This window comes from Botryllus schlosseri, chromosome 6 (assembly GCF_051294905.1).
Source record: "Botryllus schlosseri isolate E-star chromosome 6, Bs_hap1, whole genome shotgun sequence".
Lineage (NCBI taxonomy): Eukaryota > Metazoa > Chordata > Ascidiacea > Stolidobranchia > Styelidae > Botryllus > Botryllus schlosseri.
The window spans coordinates 18,321,995-18,345,801 of record NC_137241.1 but is presented as its reverse complement, the minus strand read 5'-3'; the positions used below and the strand labels follow the sequence as shown (position 1 = coordinate 18,345,801).

General features: G+C 41.3%; 1 protein-coding gene and 1 long non-coding RNA gene across 3 annotated transcripts; both read right to left on the bottom strand.

The window, feature by feature from the left end:
* Positions 1 to 814: 814 nt before the first annotated feature.
* LOC145441325 (putative sodium-coupled neutral amino acid transporter 6) lies at positions 815 to 21,860 on the bottom strand. 2 transcript variants are annotated; one of them, XM_080319159.1, is made up of 12 exons: positions 21,701 to 21,860; positions 12,227 to 12,350; positions 11,904 to 12,058; positions 11,714 to 11,840; positions 9,591 to 9,712; positions 6,510 to 6,651; positions 5,164 to 5,490; positions 5,020 to 5,099; positions 4,862 to 4,962; positions 1,692 to 1,816; positions 1,480 to 1,624; positions 815 to 1,415 (listed from the first exon to the last, which is right to left on the bottom strand). In XM_080319159.1, the coding sequence occupies exons 1-12, from the start codon at positions 21,733 to 21,735 to the stop codon at positions 1,240 to 1,242; spliced, it is 1,659 nt and encodes a 552-aa protein (XP_080175285.1). In that variant the 5' UTR covers positions 21,736 to 21,860; the 3' UTR covers positions 815 to 1,239. The 2 variants fall into 2 exon arrangements, with proteins under 2 accessions (XP_080175285.1, XP_080175284.1); XM_080319158.1 differs by lacking the exon at positions 21,701 to 21,860 and adding an exon at positions 15,079 to 15,255.
* LOC145441326 (uncharacterized) lies at positions 13,928 to 14,184 on the bottom strand. The gene is made up of 2 exons (XR_013915801.1): positions 14,064 to 14,184; positions 13,928 to 14,024 (listed from the first exon to the last, which is right to left on the bottom strand). It is a non-coding gene; the product is annotated as an uncharacterized LOC145441326 (long non-coding RNA).
* Positions 21,861 to 23,807: the final 1,947 nt, after the last annotated feature.

Here is a 23,807-nt window from a genome sequence, read left to right as displayed (position 1 = left end):
ACGGTTGAGAACCACTGAATTAGACGAATAGAAATTTCCGTTCAGTATCGCTCGGGGTTGTAACCAACCACAAGGTTCCGAGCCACAAGTCAATCTCATTTTTATAGTTTTGACTCGAGTCAATAAGTGGAATCATTTTCAATTCACCACCGAGTCAAGTCCGAGTCCAAGTCAGCTAGTAGAGGGTCGAGTCCGAGTCAAAGTCATTATGGTCACTGTTCAGTTTTCAGTTAAATCCGGTTCAATCCACTTTTTTCCAGTATGCTCGAGTGATATAAAATGGCTTGCATTCATGATATCGTAATTTTCCTGAGTTCTAACATTTTCTGGCCCTATTTTCCAAGTAAGGCCCGACAGACGAAATACCGATAATGCGGTAGTTTTACATTTCTTCCAAGTTACAATGAAATGTCTGTCTTGGCCGTCCTAGTCTCGATTCATATGACTTGGTTCGAGTCATGCACAATGACTTGAGTACCAGTCGAGTCAATACAAAAATTGAATCGAGTCGAGTCATTTTACGCATTTGAAAAAATGACTCGACCCAAGTCGAGTCACTAAAAAATCGTGACACAAGTCATTACAGCCCTGGTATCGCTATTATTCCATGGCCAGATTGGCCAGTCATCTATATAGTATCTACTTGATCGTCGCTCCTACGAATCCCTTTTTATACAATGAATTTCTATTTGGATTACACCTTAACAGTACTGGAAAGGCGTACATGTATATTATAGTAACCATCGTCCGTGTCTTGAGGTACGTGTACTCATCCGTGTTTTCTTTCGTGACAGAAGAATAGAAAACCACGCTATTCGACTAGCAACAAATTCACATTTTTGTCATCATATAGTCGTTGCAATTATCAATCACAAGTCACCGAGGAATGAACATAATGAGACGCGCGCGTCTTATCTTTCCGTTCACGTAGTCAATAATGCGAACATGAACACCAGATAAGCTATCAATTTTAGTTCTTAGGTAAGACAAACGTAAAGCAAATATTTTGAGCATCAAATTACCAATAGAAAATTTCTTGAGCATCAAATTACCTATGACATGTACATAAGAATCGGCTGATTATGTCAAAAAATTACGTTTATTGCACTTGTAGGCATTCACATTCGCACAGCTTTTATGGCGAGCTTGAAGCTGCACAGTACTTTCAAGGAGTCACGCCAAATAAAAAATGGTAATATCAATCTTTCGGTAAAAGGACAGGGGTCACCTAAACAGTTCTCATGATATATACCCGCTTATTATGACACCGAGACTCGTAATCATGACAATTATCCCAAGGCAGCCCAAAAAGAGAGCTCCCTTTTTATCCCACGATTTCTTGATCGGCGTCTCGTCGATTCTCAAGTAAAAAATGGAAGGCAAAACAAATACAAGCATGGCTGACGCAGTCGCGCCTGCAAAATTGAAAACCAAGGTTATTGTCCGATCTGAGTTAATGGAAATCATAAATGCTCTCACCGATTATGCCGAAAACCTCTCTGATAGTGGGAACAAACACCACCAGAATGTTGATTAACGTGAGAAGGCAAATCATGATTCCGATATGACGGGCCCAGTGAAACTTTTTCTCCGGGAATAGAAGAAACGTGATCGCCTTTCTTGCCTGCGAAGGGGAATTCGCGTAACCACCATTGCCTGCTGCCAGGATACACGTGCCGAAAATATCTTACCGGAAAGTGCGTCAGAGGAACGGTTAGCACTACCGCGAGCAGCACGCACAGACGAACGATCAGCGTCATGGTATCAGACGAGTCTACGTAGCTGTACATCAGAAGGAGTTCCGGTTCGGTCCAGTCTTAAAACATGTCGCAATTTATGAAGTTGAGCGGATGGTTCTCTAAATGCAGGCGCAGCAATATACATGCCCGTTAAAAAAGGATATTGCATTGCAAATGGTTCTTGCGAACACGAATTTTTAGGAAAGGTTTTTTTTGGACGCCAACATGAATACGAACGCCTGATTTCACGTGATATCACAATTTTATTTCAAAAGCAAATCATTTTTGCTTTCCTGTCTGCGCCCCGGTATGGTGCAAGAGTATTAGTCAGAGTATAAACGTGGTCTCAGAGATTGGAGCGAAATGTCCCATCATTGTGCTGTCTTATATCAACTTGCAGGTAATATTATGCTAGTGGGAGATTGTTTTTCAGTCCACAAAAGGCCTAATTCGCACCCAGTATTGTTAGATTGTTCTGGGATATTCGAAGCCCAGTAATGAACTTGCAAAAATGGACAAATATACCGTTTTCGATTGCATCGAAAATAAGCCAGTTTATTATCTACAACAGTCGTGTGACATGCCAAAAAAGAAAAAGTTTTTTTTTTAATTTAAATCAGTGGTTCCCAACGTGGGTGATTTGGCGGTCTAGGGGCGAAAATAGCGAAGGGGGCGATAGGGGGGTGAAAACAGACGAAGGGGGCGAAAACAACGAATGAGGCGACGGGGCGTTAAAACGGCTACATGGAGTCAGTACCGTAACTGCCGCACCCCAAATCCCCAATGGGGGAGCGAGCTCGAATGGGGTCCAAAATTATTTCGTGAATTAACATAAATTATAGAGTAATTTTTTTAGAAATTCATGCAACTTTTTCAAAAAATTTTCGCGCTGGGCGCGATTTCACTTTGTCATATATCTTGATTTTGGGGCACCCTTCCCCTAACAAATATACGCATGATTTATGGAAATGGAGACTTCGGCGTCGGTGCGCCACGACGCACCAAGACATATGAAGTTATAGGCCATGTAACATACGACTCCGAGAAGTATGCCAGAACGATCAGCAGCGAGAAGACCTTCGCCGAAAAGGAATGCCCTTGTGCTGACCGAAAACTTCAATATATATACATATATGTATAATTGTCCATAGGTGCCTCAAAGGCTGGCGTCGAATGTTCCTGTCCTGGAGATCTGAACCCTACAGGACAAATGCCATCCCGCAGAGAAGAATTTTTTGCCAGTTGAGAAATACCAATTTGAAATCATGTGCGTCTTTTAGTTTGGTACGTTTTGGCCGATTTCCATATATATTTGACGTAGCAGATAAGGAAGTCAGTATAACAACGGGTCCGCAATAGAATATGTTTAATTATTATTTAGGGGTCCGACCTTTTCCAACACGCCACACTCAAGCTCTACCAGTACATCTGATTACTTGAACAGAGAGAGGATAAAAAATTGATAGCAATATTTATGCAATTCCCGACCATATTGACCGATGCAAACATGAATTATATGAATTTGTCGCGCTTCGCGCGTTTAGGTGAAATACGGGGACTCACCGAGCAGTACATGAAATGGGTATAGCTGATATGTAGCGACAAAAAGCCCACTGGCTGAGGCGGGTCTGTTATTTGGTTTATCACCCTATGGGGGCCCAAGACCGAGGTTTGGCGGGGGGGGGTTGACGAAGTGCTGTTACGGTCTTGATCACGAAAATTTAGCTGTAACCGTGTAATTTCGAGGTCGAGCCGAAAAGTTTACCTTTTTATTATTAGTTAACTCGCTGCTGATCCCAGATTGTATACCCATTTTTCGGTTCCCAATATTTGAGGGGCGATGATCGGTGTGGAGCTTCAAAAGGGAGCGATGAGTCGAAAAAGCTTGGGAACCACTGATTTAAATCATAGGAATTTGTGCGACAATGTTGAATTTCCAGCGTTGTTACTTATTCAATTCGACACCTACACAGCGAATATTGAGAGATTTCTTTAGCCACGCAAGTAATTTACCATACCCAAGTTCCTGTCGGCATAACATGATCCAAGACCATCGTGAAGCAACAGTTTCACCATGAGTTGAAAACGGTTCTATCATATAGCGGCATAGCCTATACTGTAGCAGGTCATGGATCAATAAATCCGAGTGAACTGTGGTCAGCTTCCACGAAACGTGTTCGGATGTAGGGGGATAGAGGGTGGAGATCTTGAAGGTAGATATTTAATATCCTTGTACAATCTGTAATTTTGTAATCGTAAATTACCTCGGAGGATTAATTACATTGATTGCATAAAGTGGTAGTATTACTGTGGATACTGGATATGTGAATTCACAAATCTGATTTATTTGGATTAATCCGTGAACTTTTTCGTAGTTACCACACTGTGTACACCAGTGGTTCTTAACCGTGTCTTCACCTCCACCCCACCCCCACCCCCACCCCCCGGGGGGGAGGCAATTTTGATTTTGAAGGGGGGCGGAAACGCCCAGGGGGTGACTCGATTCCAACTAGTAGAAGTGGAGTTATTGGAGTTTTTCGTTGATATTTCTCGGATTATCCTTGATTGGTGGATAATCCGAGAAATATCAACGAAAAACTCCACTTCTACTTGTTTGAATTGAGTCAAATTTGTTTTGCATCGTCTCTGAAGACAGCTCAACAGTTCCATGGGGTTGACAGAAAAATTTGAAATTTTTTTTTTTTAATTTTCCTGTTCAAATTAAAAATTTTAATTGGATCTGCGGAGCCCTATACTTGTTAGAATTGAACCAAATTTGGTGTGCAGCGTATTTTAGGGTAACCTGACAATTTAATGACTGAATGGCTGGAATCCAGAACAAAAAATTATTTTTGAACGGCCCTAACGTACAGTTGTGTAAGATTGGCTTGTGGGCTGCGTCAGGCTGGCGATGCGCGTGATTGAATAGATTACATCGCTGGCTATGACGTCACAAAATGCAATTATCAAGCATCGCAACCACAATATCCTGGTCTGATAATAATAATATAGAACCAAGCAACCGACAATCACTGCACAGCGCACATGCACAATCGCTTATAGTCACGAGCCCGCGCCATATTTCTAATGTTTTACACGGAGTAGAAGGCTTGTAGACTTACTGTAGAAAGTGAGATATCCGAAGAGCGCCGAAAGAGAGTACAATATAAAACATATCGATATGGAAGTGTTGGAGACATTTTGCATCCTGCTTGCTTTCGGGCTAAAATACACCATGCATGTGCAGTATGAGTCACAACGCCAGCGAAATGCGATCTACCTTTTTAACTCCGCGTAGATTGGTAAAACCGCCGTGTGGCAGACAAAAGAGAACGTCATTGTCGGTAAGCTGTATGCCCACTACAAAAACAAAACAATGTTAGATGTTGACTTTGACAAACGCGGTATCAGTATTTAAAATTACCTTGTCAGTAAGGTCCAACGCCTGTGCCTCGCACTGCTGTGGCCCGTAGTGTAAATAAAGCTCGAACGCTCGCTCCTCCAACGGAGATAAACCGTATTCGTTTGTGTTATTGGGTAAATGGTGCGTGTCGTTGGTCATCTCCACAGTCGGGAAAGATGTGAGGTTAACGAGCACATTCTTTACGGTCGTTACCAACTCCTCCACCACTTCCTCGTTGGTGTCGGATGGAATTTCCTCTAATGTGTGATCCATTTCGGCCGCGAACGCATCTTCGAATATGGTCTCATTGAACAGAGGGCACCCGATTTGAAATTTCTTGGAGATGACCTGGAAATTGACTTGTGTCATAACCGAGTCGGAATCAACATAACATTAACAAAATTATTGATTGTGTTTTCTCGAATAAACTAAAATCTAGTAGTGTTTGTCAATCTCGTACAGGTCATAGCCCTTGACAAGTCTGTGTAGTAGTAGTTTTCAACCTGGGGTCGCCACATGAAAATGCTGCCGATAGTTGGAATACAGGTAGTGTACATATTCCCGAAATTAATACAGACATTTATTGCCGATGTCGTCAATCTCCCCACATTCCTTTTTTTTATCAAGCTTTGAAATATAGATTTGATTTCTTCCGATTGTCGTAATTTACAATGCAATGCAAAATGCTGTCCGATGGGATGTACGGTATTATTATCAATATTATTATTACTACACACGGGTATTCACAGAGACGCTTATCGCCGTTTAGGCCTTGTGCGTCGCTACACAGATATTTGTACAGTTCAGTTTCGTTGACTGGAGATTCAGTATCTTCGGCTTCATGCATCTTCTGGCCTTCTCATTGGACGACTTTCATTCACGCGGATTCACACTTTCATGCGTCCGGGTCTCGGCCGCCGGGAGCGTGGCTTACTCTGTTTCTGGGCTTTTTCAACACACTGTTAGTAAAGCGGGATCGGCGATGAGGAGCCCGCAGATAATCTCCGACACATAGAAACATGGCAAAGCCGAGACTCGAAACAAGAACCATTGGTGTCGTGACGGTGTCGCTTACCACACTGCGACACTCGCTTCCTGGGATGTACGGTATAGGAAACCCGAAGCTATACTCGTACTCGTGCTGGGTTTAGGCACTTCTCAAGGTCGCACTTCGGCAGGAATTTTAAAAACTTTCCTCTCAACATCGAATCGCCGTAGTTATCGTCGACTGACCTCATTCCACCCGAAGCGTGTCATTATATGAAACCGACATAATATCAACAGGATTTACATTCCTCCGGCATTCGTCGACCTCTATCCTTTCAGCAACGTTGATTATACACTAATCGACCTTCGTGTATACTTACAACGGCTGTGAAGAAAAACATGCACGTAATCGAAAAGCCACTTGTGTAACCCAAGAAACCAATGTTCTTCAAACTGGCCAACGGCATGATGATGGAAATCGTAACCAAGATGACAAGAATATCCCCGTTGTAGTACCACGAGCTGTAAAAATGAAAGCATAAATTCGCATAAAAGCTATTAAACATTTTTATCTCAATATAGCAATGAAATCGCGACTGGGAACGTTTAGGCGTAATAATAATTAGGCGTGGTTAAACGTGTATCATCCCTTTTAGAATCAGATTATTGTATATTAGCTGATTCAGTTGACGTCTTGTTTTCTATCACATTTGTTATGACACATCAGCAATCTACACACACAAGCACTACGTAACCACAATTGATGCTAACTATGTAAAATACTCGACACCTTCATCAATAAAAGAAGGTATTTGATCTACACTGCACGCTTGGCGTGACAAACCATGATACAGCAACACCGTCGGTTCGCGTAGATGATAACCGTTAGTGCGGGGGTTCTCGAACTGGAGTCCACGGACCACTTAGGGGGTCTGTGAACCAGTTTTAGGGGTCCGCGAAAAGGCAATACGACATCAAGAAACTACAAAAGCATATACTACTTTGAGAATGACGTCGTGAGCGAGAATGTGACTATATTGTCTAGTCTAGGGTTGCCATACGTCCGGAATTTCACAGTATAAACTGCGTCCGGGAGGAAATTCTAAAATATGTCCGCAATTTTGAGGCCTTGAAGTGGGCTTAAATTTTTTTCGTAAATCTACATAAATAATATTATTTTTAAGCAGATTTATGGTATTTCAAATTTTTCTTCGCGCTGCGTGCGATTTAATATAGCGTATGTTGATATTAATATGAGGACCACGCACCGCCCTTGCAAAAAATGCAATCAAAAATAAATGAAAATAAACATCATTTACTGAAATAAGTGTAATCGTAATCGCGATTATACGATAACGTTCTATATTCCTGGAATGGGTTAAGGCCGTTTGGATGCTTTAATTTAGTCAAAGACAGTTGTTCTAAACCGGGGGGTCGTTACCTTTATTCTTGGGATCGCGAAGATGTTGGACGTCATCAGTTTCGAGAACAGGCCGTGAGTAAGTCTGGGCAAGCTGACTTTTTTTATTCATCAGCCTATCATTTTTTGAGCTGGTCCGCGAAGAATTTCCGAATTGGAAATGAGCTCGCGGCCGTGAAAGGTTGGAAACCGCCGGATGTGCAATCTACTGGTGTATTTTATAATAATATATGGATGAACCAATACCATTGACAGAATTCATTTACAAATTTTAACAAGCAGATGCATATAGTAAGCCCGCAAGAAGTTGCATCGATTACCCTACGGTGGGCCGAAGATTAGTGCTTTTTTTGGGCGGAAGGGGGCTGGGAAATGTTGCTTCGGACCTGGTTACAACGCACCAGAAAACCGCACCGACCTAACAGTATATCATGGCTGTCAAACGCACAACCGGCGGACCGGATAACTTCCCCCAGACGATCTCATCCGACCCGTGAAGAAATCTGTTGCAGACCCAAGCAATCACCAGAGGTCACGTTTGAGATGGGCCAATTCAAGACCTATGCTTCACTCCACTCCTTATACAGTCTATAAGCGAAACTTTGCTAGTGTGACGTCATATTAAATGACAACGTGCTCATTCCTCATTGTAAACTCCGCTAGCGGACGCTAATGAATGTCCAGAATTTGATCCACAAAAATATGGTAACCCTATAGTCTAGTCATTAGTTCTCATATATAAGGCACGGAATAGCGCATATAGAGTTGAACTTGATATTAAAACCTTCTAGTTCCAGTCATCGGCTTCTGGCATTTTGGGGGTACGTGCAACCGCCCATAAAGTTTGAAGGGGTCCGCGAAGTTGAAGATACCCGATGTGTTAATGCATTATTTGTTTCAGCACGCTGTCATTGTACTGAACAATTCCTATCATCACATTTCTTGTCGATTTTGAGGGGTGTGGTGCCCTGATATTTTTAATATTTTGATTTTCGGAATCAGTGAGACAATAGCATTCGATTGATACCAGACGTCCTAAATTCTGAGCGCGGCTCGCCCTCGCAGGCTCGCTTCTGCTTCACCTCTCATTACGCCCTATTTGTGATCAAAAATTGCATGATTTAGGGTGGGAAAAAATTCAAAATTAGTCATTCAAGAACACCAGTAGACAAATACCAATAATGTATTTAAGATTTTCACTATTACATTTTACTTATCCTAGCGACAGGTGAGGCATTGCCTCACTTGCCTCCCATAACCGCGCGTCCCTGATATTCTTATAGTTATGCGCTGTGGCATCTTGCATGGTGTACGATGTGGATGATTATTGTAATGCTACATCGTTACATTAGATCGCATTATTGCCTCTCCTGTTAAGCCTCCAAATATAAAACTTGTGAAGCTCGCTATATTTTCACCGAACATTTGATGAGAGGTCTGTTTGCTATTTAGATATCTTGTCTTGATACGGTGGGAGGTCGAAAGGTGACCAATTTTGCATGACAGGTTCGTACGACGAAAGGCTTGAACATGAATTTGCGACCTGAATGCACGTAGAATACGTTTAGCTGTATGTACTCGATGCGAACTTCTGTGGGTATAGGAATACACACATACATGAATACACATTTCCAGGAATGCCGTGGTAAGCATTTTCAAGGTGATCAGCTGATCACTGATCACCATAAACAAGATTCTCGTCAAAGGAGTGGTCACAAAGTAGGACCCCATTGGTTGACGAAGGAATGTCAGTTTGTTCACATACGCTTATTGGTTGTCTAGAAGTGGGTAGGTGAGTAGGAGGTACTAGGGCGTGACAAAACTATGAGCTATATATTTACTTTGCCAAGAATACAAACGATGCTATTCATCTACAAGGGCATTAGGACGCACGCCAAGGGTAAAGTCAACTGTTGACCGAAGCGTCGGGTTCCGAACCCTGTATAGCCCCACGATTATTTATATGTACAATATGTGCCCCAATGCCAACACAGTTGATAGCTAAGAACTGAGGTGGATTATAATGAATATCGTTACTTACTCATCCATTTGCTCCACCCCATTGATAGTCATAATGACGTGCGGCAATTCATACTTGACTATGAACAGATAAGATGACATGGCGCCAATGTTCTGCATTAATATGCACACAGCTGCGGTAATCTGTGAATGAGAAGGAACGGATGGAATGCCAACAACATTGGTAAAACATTTTTTAATTTTGGTAGAGCTGATAGTGGATATCAAGCTACTTTCCCTCCCATTTTTCAAATTTTTTCTTTGGCATTTCACGGCCACGTATATCTGGGGCCTGCTGCAATGGTTTACAATCACATACACATGCTTACAGCTTAAGATCCAAAAAGGTGCGGAATGCGTTATCATGTTTTCTATCTGATCAATCGACCGGCTAATGCTGATATTTGTATGAATAGGATTCACCGCGAGCGCCAGGCAAGCATCAAGTTAGCAAATCCGACATTAGTTCGCGTATGTAAAAGCTGTGGCGCAGTGTGCTAAGCGACACCGTCACGACACCAATGGTTGTTGGTACGAGTCTCGGCTATACCCAGTTTCTATGTGTCGGAGGTTTATCTGGGCTCCTCATCGCCGACCCCACTGCGATTGCAGTGACTTGAAAAGCCCAGAAAGTACAGTAAGCCGAACTGGAAAGTCGGCAGCAAAGATCCGATGAATGAATGAGTGTGGAAGAGAGAGAGACTGAATCGTGGTAGCAAGAGAAGTCGCCAAAGAAGAAAAATGCGTTGACCTGTAGAATTGCCATTGTGCCATTGTCGTGGAGCGCAAAGCCTCAGAAGGCTATAAGCACCACTGTCTTATCTCATCAATACAAAACAATCTCTGAAATTTAGATTATTGCGAGGGACAATGTTTCGACTCGCGGATCTCAAACTACCGCTAAATTGTACTGTACTTGCAATGACCTTAATTTTTAGATTTTATTTCTAATTGTTCCATAATAGAGGGTTGTTGTCGTTTTTGTTGTTCATAAGTTTTTATTTACTTCTATTATTTAATCTAGTTTTGAGGGTAACGGCTACTGTGATAAATTGCTCCTGATGACTTGTTATATCGAGCCTCCCATCTATACATTGCATATATTTGTGTCGCATTTCAACGAATTGCATTTTTGTTATGTATGATATTTGATTTGGTGACAAATAAAGATGCTCTCTCTCTCTCTCTCTCTTCCTGAAGACGCGTGACATATGCTTGGTAACACTAAACACATGTTATCCCGTGACGAATCGTTCAGACAGTTGATATTCCGGTATTTCAGACAACTGACAGTAGTTCACCATTGCGCAATTTCATGGCCGGCCAACGCTATCGGGTTACAGTCAACCGATCTAGGCTTCTGAGAAGAGTTGCATTCTACCTGGATTTTGCCACGTGTAAGCGATTCCTATCTTGACTTGAGCTAAAGTCGTGGTTGTATCGGTTCATGATAAATCATGCACACGAATGCTGAATATCAAGGCTAACACGTGACATGGGGAGGGAGTGAATTTGTTTTCGTATACTTGAAAGAGTAAAATTATGAGTTGAGAAGTTGATCTGCTCAAGTGCTCATACTTCATGTGCCCACTGCCCATGACGGAGAGATTTGCAATATTGCCCGCATCGAGTCATTGAACCTTGGATATGGTTGATGATTTCGATCGGAGTGGGGTCGATTGGATTTAGAATTATGCAGAATCGGATTGGAATTAGAGTGAACATGATTCCGAACTTTCAAAAATATTGCTTTACATTTCACAAGAATTGTGAATCTAATCTAGTCACTACTATAGATACACACTTGGATTATAATAGGGTATCGGAAGTAGTATGGATTTGTAAATTGAGCTCAATGTCAATTAGATTAAAAACTCTAGCATATCCACTAATCCTCGCTAAACCAGTGCATTAAACCAATTCATACCATAATTAAATTTGCGATGATACGAAGAGAATTAGCCATCGATGCCATAAATATTGACTGTATAATAATATCAAGCAATACTTGGATATATCACTGACAGCCACCGTATCCCAGTGGATGTCACCGATTCGGAGCAAATGCGACACCGAAAAACTATTTCTGTAGCCGAAATCTCTGTATTCCGGCATGTATGACGGTCTGTATAGTCAATGAATTACCTTGCCTGGTAGTCCAAAGGCTATAAATCCCAATTTTTCGTATGCTTTCACGTTCGTCTGGTCGCACAATTTCAACAGCAAATGAATCGCGTACAGAGCAAGAATTGCCACGGCGACTTCGGAGCAGCTGTTCAATGCAAGGGCGATTTTGGAGAGTGTGGTGAGCAGCATATTCAGAAAATGACTTTACAAGAATAGGACGATCCCCAACTGTGCCATAGCATATGGCAATCCCAGAATTCCAGATCCCAGAATGGCGTTCATGAGGTTGAAAACACTCAATGCAAATCCAGTTGCTCCGGGAGTAAGATCTTGGTGGTACACCGACATTTTTCGTTCGTTAACCTGCATTCATTCATACCAATGTAATAGCTCATAAAATATGCATCTGATTAATATATTTTTCGGCTGCGAAACTCATACACAGCTTACAGATTGTTGAGAATTACAAGTGTTTATCGATTTCACACTTCACGTCTTTCGACTAAATGTAAAATAACAGAACTCGGCTACTTTGCTTGGTCGTCTCTTATAGATGCTTCCATCCCCATTTCCGTTGACCAGGGGCGTTTCTTGAGCACCGGCATCGGTAGGTACCCTCGTCCAGGGATCGTGGTTCTTCGCCCAATCATTGTTACTAAAATATGCATTATAAAAAGTCAAATTATGCCTTGCAATCAATTCATACATATCTCCAATGCAATAACATTAAACCATAATTCGTCGACTTAAATGAATCCCTGGAATAAGTATTAGAAATGAAACGAGGCCTGTCTCAAATGCCCCTTGAAGGTGGATGATTGGAGTTGCTAAGCATGTACTCATGGAACAGTGTAGTTGACGCCACAAATTAAAACTACAAAGTTGTTTTCCCCTTGACACGTTGAGTCTGGCAACATGACTCGAATAATGTTGAGAAAGACTATAGCTGTATTGGTAAGACTGACAATTTTCGTCAATTCATATATCACTCATGGTTGATAGCATCGATAAAATTTTCAGGGCATATAGTTTTATTAGAACACGAGTCAAAAGTTCGCGACTGCTGGCCTCGGTCGGCTGGCAATTTATTCATCACAGAGGATTCCCCTGATATTGACGTTCCACAATTACAAAAACATCAAAACCGGATATTATATCGTAACCTTTCAAGCTTTATATCGAAACAAAGAAGACAGAAATATCGTCCCTCAACAACTTTTTAACTACGCGAATATCGAAATAATCCTAGCTTAAACGCCGACTGCCGAACCCGAAACGTAGTTATGCGTTGGAACTGGTGCATTACAATATCAATAATGGGAATAATATTCCATGTACTCAATGCATGTATATTCTATAACCAGTCAAGCACGACAGATGTGGGACCGATGGAGCGAAAAATGTAAATGTCCTCTGGCGCCTAAGCTTTCACCCGAGAATCGGTGAGCTTTTGGTCACCCAACAGGCCAACACTTTGCTACACGCGTTACACTTGATGTTACACTCTACACCCATACAAACTCACACGACTTGTGACCAGCATATCGATATTTTAATACCGGTACCGTCAGGCGTCAGGGTACAAAAAGTGAGTTAAAATGGGGCGTTTAACGATTAATATCACATGTTATTATGATATGCAGCTTGTCTATATTTAGTTGATTCTCTAGTTGGTGTGTCATCGGTACGTAGTAAAATTACTGCAGAAAGAAGAGGAGAATCTCGTACTCGTGGACAAATCTGGCTTCTCAAAATATACCGTCCACAACCGCGAAGATGCCATCATCCGGCTCAAATATAAAGTGGATATATCCACCCAGATCCGATTTCATGATCCACACCAGATGAACAGAAGATAAAAACAGTCACACTGTCACATGAAACAGCTATGTTAGAAATGAGCCATATGAAGCATATGCGGCAAAGAACCTTAATGATCCTATGGCGGTCTACACGTAATCCAACAATTTACGCTCGAGTACGGACGATGCGGCATCAATTGTGTTTTGTGTATACTGGCGAGATTCACGAGACGGCATCGTCATTTCTAACCAACCCGCATGGACATTGGACGGAACATTCACGAAAGCTCAATTGCTCAATACAGGTATAGTGCCAGCATCACTAGTCACTACAGCCACGTGTGTTGCCCGCTGTGCGCATAAATACCAGCTTCCGAAATACCTTATGCACATGCACATGCACATTGCACATGCACAACCGAACATGGCGTATCTAAATCACAGTTTTGTATGGATTATATTATGTAATGTAGCCTGCATACAATATTTCATATCTAATATGTCCATTGTCCATATGATATCGTAGGCTACTGTGCTAACAGTTATCATTAAAATTTGACAATGACTAGCATATTAACGTAAATCAGCTATTACGAAGTCTCACTCAGTACAACTGACAGCTCTATAAATACGCAATACATAGTTGGGGGTCTCACATTATAAATATATTGTTCGACAACCACCGGCGCCTAAAGTGGAGTCTTTTCAAATGTTGTCAGACTTCGCGAATCAGGAATGTGAACTTGTGGATAGCAAGGATTTTTCGAATTTAAAACATTGTTACAAAATATTGATACAACTGGTTATAACAATCCTGAAATTCGCCACGAGGACCCGAGAACAGTGTCTGCACTCTGCATATAGTTCTAATATAGACGTCCATAGTATTAACCGAAGCTTATTACAGAGCATTGGTTGAATAATGTACTTTATTTCAGGGTTTAAAGCGGAATATAAACCGAAATTGGATGAGCCTAATCCAGATTACACTATACTAGGACAAGTACAATTAGTACATGCATCGTAGGCTTGATGATTAACTCCCTGTAACATAGTCGATGTAAAAAACGTTATGACTCTCCGAGATTACACGGGGTTATACGTTTTAATTGCAATGGATTTCAATACGAAATGTAACTTTACGTGGCAATGGACAGCGCACATTCACCACAACACTGGAAATATATAGAGCAATTTTACTCTGTGCTCTACATATATCAATTATATCAGATATAAGCTCAATATATAGGGTCAATGGTCATTAATGGTCGACTCAACAATGTAGTCAATATACTGTGATTTATACAACGGCTGATAACCACAATTTATGCGGTAACTCCGCAACCAAAGAAATTGCTCACCACAGCCATTAACGGTAAATAGTGGTAACTTAATTATGGCGTAGAACAGATGAGGCAGCTTTGAAATACCGGTATGCGTTTGAAGCACCAAATTAGCATGAAGCAAATGCAGCATTCGCGAACGTTAAATACCGGTACAATTACAACAGAGCACTCTGGTAGCTGTAAATCTCAGCATCGTTATTCCCTCAGAGAAGACACAAGCATATTCCGGGCCTACCTTTTCATTGTTAATACTACATTCTCTGCGAATGACTCGCTCGTAGCCTCCATCTCAAAACTGTTACCAGCAGTAATACGTTCATCGAATGTAAGTGAATCGTGCGCGAGACGCGTTTACACTGGCGGTATTAAGCCATCCGCGTCCGTGGCATTTTTTCTAAATTTCTGCGCAATCGCGCCTGAAATATGATAATCAAATACTTCCTCACTACCAAACTATCACCAGAGTCTACCAGTGCAATATGAGGAATATGAGGATGCACGTGCACCTCATGTGCAGATATAGTCAGCTACTCACCGCTGCTTCAAACGGCTACTTTCTAATCCTCAGTTTGCACGGTTACTAGTGAAATCGGTACGTTGTGAATTGTAATTATTATTAATATTATAAAAGCGATGCATCAATATTCAATTCAATTCAATTCAATTTATTGCTGTCATTTTTATCATTTCAATACACCGCAAGACCGCGATACGATGAAATATACGAAGGTGTTGAAACTACTTGGAGTAGTTGTCGAAATCAGACACCCACCTGGCCTTGGATTAACTAGTAGATATTCATTAAAAATTGTTTGTATTTCGACTTGAATATGGACAATGGACATGCTCGATGACTGTCGGTTAGCCGCAGATATACTGTTCCACAAAACAGGTCGGGCATATTTGATAAAGCGATGATCTGTTTTGTCTACCATATGGTAGTTGGACGAAGCGGACGCGCGTGTATCCTACTTATTCACTTTTGAAAGCGAGGTAAAGAAGTTATTGAAGCTATTGGGGCGGTGGCCGCAGCAGTAGAACTGATACATAAACTTGGCAATTTCAAGTTTCCGCATATATTTTATGTTTAGTAGGCTACACCGGATCTTTTGAGCAGTGATTTGTTGGACACATATCCGGGTCCCTTTGTGGTCCTGGCTATGACACGGAGGATCTGATGTTGTGGTTTTTGCAGTGGCTTCATTGCGCTAACACCGGCAGGGGTTCAGTGGTGAGGTTTGGGTTGGTTTAAGGCGGTAGGGTATTTGGGTAGACTAGGATTGGAATTCGTGAACGCCAAGTGCCGAATGCAATCGTAACCGTTTTCACAGCTATGAACAAAGTTAATTGAATATACATTCAGCCATCGTGCAGATCCTGCTATCATAAAACTTATGCAGCAAAGAAATGTTGCCATTGACATTAAATCATTACATGTAATAAAGTATGAGGTAACAGAATATATATCCAAATATTTCACATGGACAAGTGCACTCGCCCGCCAGCCATTTCTGGTTTAGTCCGATGATATGTGCCGAAATCGAAGGCCTGAAATACTGTAGAGCACCAAAACAATCATCGTGATATCGATTTCTAGAACAATTGACCTATTTGTGTGTGTGAAATAAAAATTGCAATATAATTTATTGTTTCTGATGCGGGAAAATACAAAAAAAAATAGTGCAACGCCTGGTTCGCACAGAGAACTTGAGAGACATTAACACGTGGAATCTGTACAGATGTACGTATGCGTAGTCAGAATAAAATGTTTGTAGTGAGTGGGATAAAACACAGCAATTACTTTGCATAACGGTTCGATTTGATTGCGGTGTAGGTATAAGCTACACATGTGAGGCAACAATGACCGAGTGAAAAACTTGTTGGGGGAAGGCTCAAATGCTCCATTTCGCTCACACATATGACCCTAGCAACCTCCGCTAGCGTACGTATTTATAACTCGCATCATTAACACTGGTCTCATTTCGGTTCTGTCATTTATAGTACGCGAAAGTGCAACTGCGTGGGCCAGCCTACAGAATCGAATAGGATCGCAGCTCATAGCAGTAAGGAAAACCCCGTAAAATAATTTCGGACTCTGGATTTATAGGCTTTAAACCAGTCGTTCTCAAAGTTTTTTAGACACACCCTCTTTTATGTTAGTGAAAAATTTCGCGCGCCCCTTATCGATATATTACAAAATGCAACCAGAATGCTAGCAATCCCGACGGATAGTTTGATGGCATGGAAGGTTATGTTTGTTGATAAGAGAATTCTCAAATATGAAATTCGTACTATGCACTGAGCAATAACTCTGAGTTGGAGGTAAATCACGGTAAGTGTAAAAAAATTTTCAGTTGACCGCAGGTTCGCCCCTCCCCCTCTATTCAGATGCTTTCACGCAACCCAAGGAGCGTGCCTCAGTTTGAGAACCACTGCTTCAAACCCATACTTTTCTTATAATTAGGGTTACCATAATTTGGAATCGGGAAAGGAGGAAACTTTTTCAAAATTTTCAGACTTAGAATTGGGGGGTAAAATTCATAAAAAATGGTGAATTTTTCCGGACTTTGTTAGTTGGTTGACTGAAAAAAAAGGTCGTCACTTTCGTTCGAACCACGAATTTCCTATTTAGCGTCATTTATGCTCACTTCTTAGCTCTAAAAGCTGAAAAGGATGACGAATTCCCAAAAAGGAGGACATTTAGGCGTCCTCGGAGGACATTTTCAAAAACCTGAAAAATATGGACAAACCTTTCTGAAGGAGGACGTATGGTAATTGGTAACCCTACTTATGATCCACTGACTGCCATAATTTAGTGTTGAAACTGGAACAGTCGCGATGTGCGGGTCATTTCCAGTTATATTTTCAGAATCTTCCGAAAAATTGACTCTCGGACCCCAGTCTGCCAACGGGTCGTCGTAGTCGTTAAACCGCTGGACTCTAAGGCAGTGCTCTTCAACCTTTTTCGTCGTGGTACACCCTTTTAACATTTTCTCAAAACTCGTACACCCCTGACCGTATAATACACCGATAACGCAGAAAGTCACATTTTGTTTACATATACGATACCTCCGGATTCCAACGGTGAGTCGCCATGGCGCATGAACGACAAATACTCATATGAAATTTGATACTGGGAACTTAACACCGTCGAGACCCCTTGTGGTGTTTTGTGCCTTCACTTATTTCTTGAGATATGCAATGCGCAAATTTTTTATTGTAGAAGCAAAACCTCCCAGCAGGCTTACAATATATAATTTATGTACCAAAATCGCGAGTGTAAATGTCAAGAAAAGACAATAGAATGACGTGTTTAGTCGCTCGGAGCGTGAAAATTTTGCCCCTTGGATGGATTTCATCGAAAATGTTGGTAGTTTCACATAATATTGTCAAAAATTTATTCATTATCAGCTCACGTGATCAGATAAACCCGTAGAGCTGATGGAGGGTGTCTTCCAAAATATTGGGTACAATATAATGATGATGCATCTTCCGGTTCTTATTAATCACTTAGTTGCATGTTATTATTTCCTGGCCTCCCGCCAGGATTGTTTGTATTTTTATTATTAATCTTTTTATTGCACATCAATGACAGTGGCGATAATCGCCTCTTTAGAATTTGCGCGCCACGACAGTGCATTTCCTAAAGTTTAGTGTCTTTGCTTTGGGTAATGAGGACGACTTTCGCTTGCACGCGCACTCACACTCTTCATTCTCTCTAACTAACGTGCGTCCACTTTCAGGGCTCTGCTACTGACTTTGAAGCTCGGCTCACTCTACTTCTAGGCTTTTCAAGACGCTACGTTAACAGGGGTCGGCGACGAGGAGCCTAGATAAAACTCCGACGCATAGAAACATGGCATAGCCGAGACTTGAACCAGCAACAATTCGTTGCATAATGACGGCCGCCAACACACGCTAATTTAAGTATGTGTAGAATGTCGCAAAATTATGGTTTAGTGGCTGAATGAGGCCGTACGTCCGCAGGTTGAGCACCCCTGGCCTAGCCGAAATAAGGATGAACATTTGAGCAAGGCTGCAACGTATAGTAAATGCTAAATACGAATCAGGACTCGAGGTTACTGGACCCCCATCTAACGCAGTGGTTCGCAAACTCGACCCCCTGGCTGCGCAAGCATGCATTTTGCGCTATTCATAAGCTTGCCGCAGGAAGCATCAATTCAAAATGTCCGAGCTGTAGCGGTGGTTTCCACGAGAATCATCAGACAGATATCGCAAGCTGAACACCTGCTAACTCCACCCTGCTCTACTCGAAAAGGAAGTAATAAGTCCATTACCAAAGGTTAAATGATGAGAAACATTTGCTTATGATATCAGATTGTACGATATTAGACATCTAGTCAATCTGTTTTGAAGCCCTAATTGGCGTATTTGGCGTACAGTGTACACCCAATCCGAGTGGCACACACTTTAAAAATTATAGTACACCCTGGGGTCTACGAAACACCTGGTTGAAGCGCACTGCCATATTGCTCATTAACCAGTGCGTCAACCTGTACTGACGCATAACCCTGCCTTTGTGATAGCTAGCCATCGGCTCATTGTAATTCGGATCTGGTACACCCCTCTACACCCCATCCGAGTGGTACACCCTTTGAAAATTCTGGTACACCCTAGGGTGTACGAAAACCCCGGTTGAAGAGCACTGCTCTAAGGGATCGTATAGCACCAATCCGTAGCACACCCGACCAATCGGTGACAATCGCTACTAAAGTTTTACAATACTACCACAACTAACAACAATAATAGCAATTATCAACCGTAGCCTACTCTGTAACAGTAACTGTACAAGTGTATAATGTACAAGTGCAAGTACATATGCATGTGCTTGTGAGCTATGCGGTGTGCAGTGCATGCATACTACTGGGACTCGAAATCGTGCGAAACTATAAGTAGCTTTCCAATACCGTTACTAATTGACAATCATATTCTAAACTTGAAATTAGCCATTCAAATATACAATTAAGTATACCTAGAATATACTCCATCACATAGGCCTAACATTATTCGAAAAAGCGAATTACATTATTTGATTGAAAACCAGCACTTCTGAAATATTGTTGTATGTATCGTATAATAATTGAAATATGATTGTCGTTTATTCTCGCAGTACAGTGACTAAATCAACGCTTGATATTATTATAGTCCAGAGTCCAATAAAGTAAACAGTTACACTCGATATTTGCATGTAATTGTAGAGCAATCAATCCAAAGAAAGGGTTGTATTGCTCAATGTTTGATAGAAGCCTCTTTATATATATTATATATATATATATATCATCTATAACACTGAGTCATATAACACTATCCATTTTTATGTTAAGACTGAAATCTTTCCACTGGTAAATTTCGCAAAGTATTCTGTGGGCGTCTATAATTGAACTGGTAAATGAAATCCGCCCGCGAATTTCACATAAGTTTGGTGGAAACGTCATTTATTGCGCAACAAAAGCATTGTTTTCGCACTATTCCGAGCAGTGAGCACATTGGCAAACTTCCCGCCGAGTAGAAGCGCACAGTTGACAAAATTCCGCTTCTGGCATAAATAAAATAAATGAATCCGATGTGTAATAGCGATTATACGGATCCAGCAAACAGAAATGCTGTGTAGGCGATATCGTATTTATGTCATATCAACAGTTTGTGGACAAATATCGATAAATTGACACATGCCAGCGGGAGAGAGCTCCTGTTGAACAAAGTACACTCAACGCCCTTCCCACTCAAATCATTAGTCATGAGTTTACTGACGACCACGGTAACATGAACTATGCAACTAGCGCTTGCACAGCTGCGGGAATTTCGAAGTCGACACCGAAATATTTTGAAGCGCAATGCACTTCATTAACCATTGTCATTTTCAACATGGAATGATGGGAATCTGGTCGAATCATAAGGATGTATTATATTTTACCTTATATATATAGTACGCTACTATAGTTAAATATCCAGGTTGGCTGTGTAAGACTACTACAACTCCAATGATTTAATTTCACGGGTGGTGTACTTGTTCACCGTCATCGTACATGATGTAGGGTCTCGCGAAAATTCGTGTTCTTCGTCAGCAAAATGTTCTGAATTGCTCGCAATGATTGACGCATTCGAACGATATTTGATTCAAGTTTTTCAGGCACATAGAATTGCAGGCAGTTGTGCATATGTGATGAATCACTTTGTAATCAGGAACAATATAAGCTTTCGATTGCAAATATTATTGTCAATTGGGACGCTGGTCAAAAGTATTTACGGATATTGAAATGGGTAATTTCGGTTAGCGTATGACCAAATTGACCAGCTGAAGCAGCGAACCTATCACGATGCAATCGACAATCTTGTTAGTATACTGTACTCCATAATGCAGCAATTGGAATTATAAATGCTTCTGAATTCAGGAGTATACGTCTACAGTAGTCCCAGTGGCCTACAGTTTACAGTTCACCGTGTTCACCGTGTCACAATCACAAACTATAGTCATTCCATCGCCAATGCATTTTCGTCAGTCAAGTATTCATCTGTCTGACTGCGCTCACTGCATTACTCGTGCTATCGTACTGATATGAACTGGTGTCATTTACAATACATAAACTGCACATTAATTCGTGACTAAATTGTAGGCGCAATGGAACATAAATGGTAGAGAATTAGGTTAGCCAGGAAGTTATGTTACATCACTGAGAGCCTGGAGCGTTGAATTGACGCTGATTTTACTACGATGATGTTGTAGAAAACACAGGCACCAGACCGACAGATTTGGGTTAGGAAATTGGTTGCAAAATAGAAAAAGGATTGCATCGCCGTGGCTGCTATAGCCACGTAGCTGCCTCATGCAAACTTACTTTTCAGTCATCGGATACGTGTTGCGATCTTCCATATCTACCGCCGTCCTATCTAACGCTGCTCTATAGATGGTATAGTTGTTGACGGAGTCAAATACGGGAGCGACTGCAGCTTTGATCAAACGCTGATAGTGCGAAAATCGGCCAAGTGATCAGTGCCTGAAAGGCAAACAAGACAGAAGTTGCGCAACAGGTATGAATGAACTGACTCTATGCGACAAAAGAAATGAAAATGGGAAGAAGTCAGCATCTTGCGAAACAACAAGAATCATGGACTGTATATCTTGTATATTTATTTGCAGAATATTGCCCTTTGACCGCCGAATGTATACCCCTTTACCTTTTATCCCAATATTGGATCAATATGATTCCTTCAAGTGGATCCATCTTCAAAATTGACACTAGGCTAATAAAACCTGAACTGTACGCAGGTGCAGCCAAAGAAAGCCAAGTGTATCATTATTAGGGCAATTTTATTTGACTTGTCCAAAAAGTCAAAATTTTGTCAAAATTGTAACGTCAAGTCAAAAAATGTCAAAATTGTGGCGTTAGGTCAAAAAAATGTCAAAATTGTTTACAAAGTCAACATTTTTTTGCAACCTGCATTTCGTTTGTATAGATTTTGCACTGTTCGTGAACTTATCAATTGACATTTTACAGCTTGTAGCCTATTTTATAAGCAGGCCGACCGTTGCAGACGGCCCATTGTCAGCTCATTGTGAATCATAAACATTCAAATGAAACAAATAGGTTGACGTTGTGTTATGCTCAACGTACCGCAATATCCTAACTGAAGCAAGACTGCGTGGGCATTGCATGGTTCTTATATCAAGAAGCGCATGATGAAAAATTGTGATGTAGACAACATTTTCAGAATGAAGCAACACCAGCAAGCTGTCACCAGCAGTGTACGCCAACAACTGCTGCTGTTGAACCTTCTTTCTCCATTCTTGGCATGCTGCTTTGTAAGGCCAGGCACTTTCTACCAGAGAATGTAGGAAAGTATCTTTCGTTGCACTACAACAAATTTCAACTATTTCTACCATAATACGTGATGTTACCACTGGAATTCTTCATAGGGCCAGATTTCGTTAAAATGAAGTTTTTTAATGTAAAAATTTGTCAGTTTATGAGTCAAAAAAGTTTTTTCAAGCGAGACTATTTCGTAAGGACAGACCAGTGAGAGTCGATTTTTTTCAGTAATTAAAGCATTGGCCTTTCCACCAATAGCAATATTTCATCTATACGAACAATATAATTTCAATACTGTATCGCTGTATCAATACTTATCGCTGTTGGAGCTCCGAACCACCGTACTGCAGCATCGAAAAACATATTGGGATCATAACATAACATAACATGGTTGGGTTATATTTTTGATCTGAACAAGTCACACACAATGTACAATGCGATAAGACACAATGCGATGTCATGAACAGATAGGAGGACGTAGAACGACACGCATCAGTAGCGATCCTTTACTCTAACATCCACTTCGGCCTAGAGTGCCCGATGTCACAGTTCTTTTTCGATGTTGATCTCTTTGAAGCCGCGGCCCTTTCACAATAATTCTTTTCCATTCATTGTGAGTGCTTTCTTCCGTCGGGTCTTTTTCTGGGCTTTTTTGTCGCCGTAAGAACGGCAACGGCGGGGGAAGAGGAGCCCAGATAAAACTCCGACGGGAATCGAACGCGGTTCGTCTGCGTGCTGGGCGCTCATCGTAACCACTACACTATCTCCCCGGTCGAGTACAGTGACCGACCCTAATAATCAGGGGTTGGCAATTATTTTTCTCCAAATGAGAACAACTTGGCGGGCCGAGTGAATTTTTTTAGCTATATTCTCCAGCGTATTTTTAATTTTATTTCTAAATGCTGCACAGTGAACGTATTGATGTTAGGTAATGAGAAAGTGATGGTTAATTAAAAAGATATATCTATTTGCCGACATCATTCGAAACAATATTAAACATGATACCTTATAACTCTATGTAAACCTCTGGCAACGTTCTTCTATTACATGGGGGGGGGTAACTATTTTACTCCGCGGGCCAAATGAGAAGTATAGAAAATACGTTTGCGGGCCGAGTGAAAGTTTTTAGCTATAT

Coding starts and splice junctions, on each gene's coding strand:
- LOC145441325 (XM_080319158.1), bottom strand. CDS start 15,131: ATGGAGGCTACGAGCGAGTCATTCGCAGAGAATGTAGTATTAACAATG. Junction 12,059..12,226: donor ATAAGAGACGACCAAGCAAA/GTAGCCGAGTTC, acceptor GAATGAATGCAG/GTTAACGAACGAAAAATGTC. Junction 1,817..4,861: donor CGGATATCTCACTTTCTACA/GTAAGTCTACAA, acceptor ACATGTTTTAAG/ACTGGACCGAACCGGAACTC.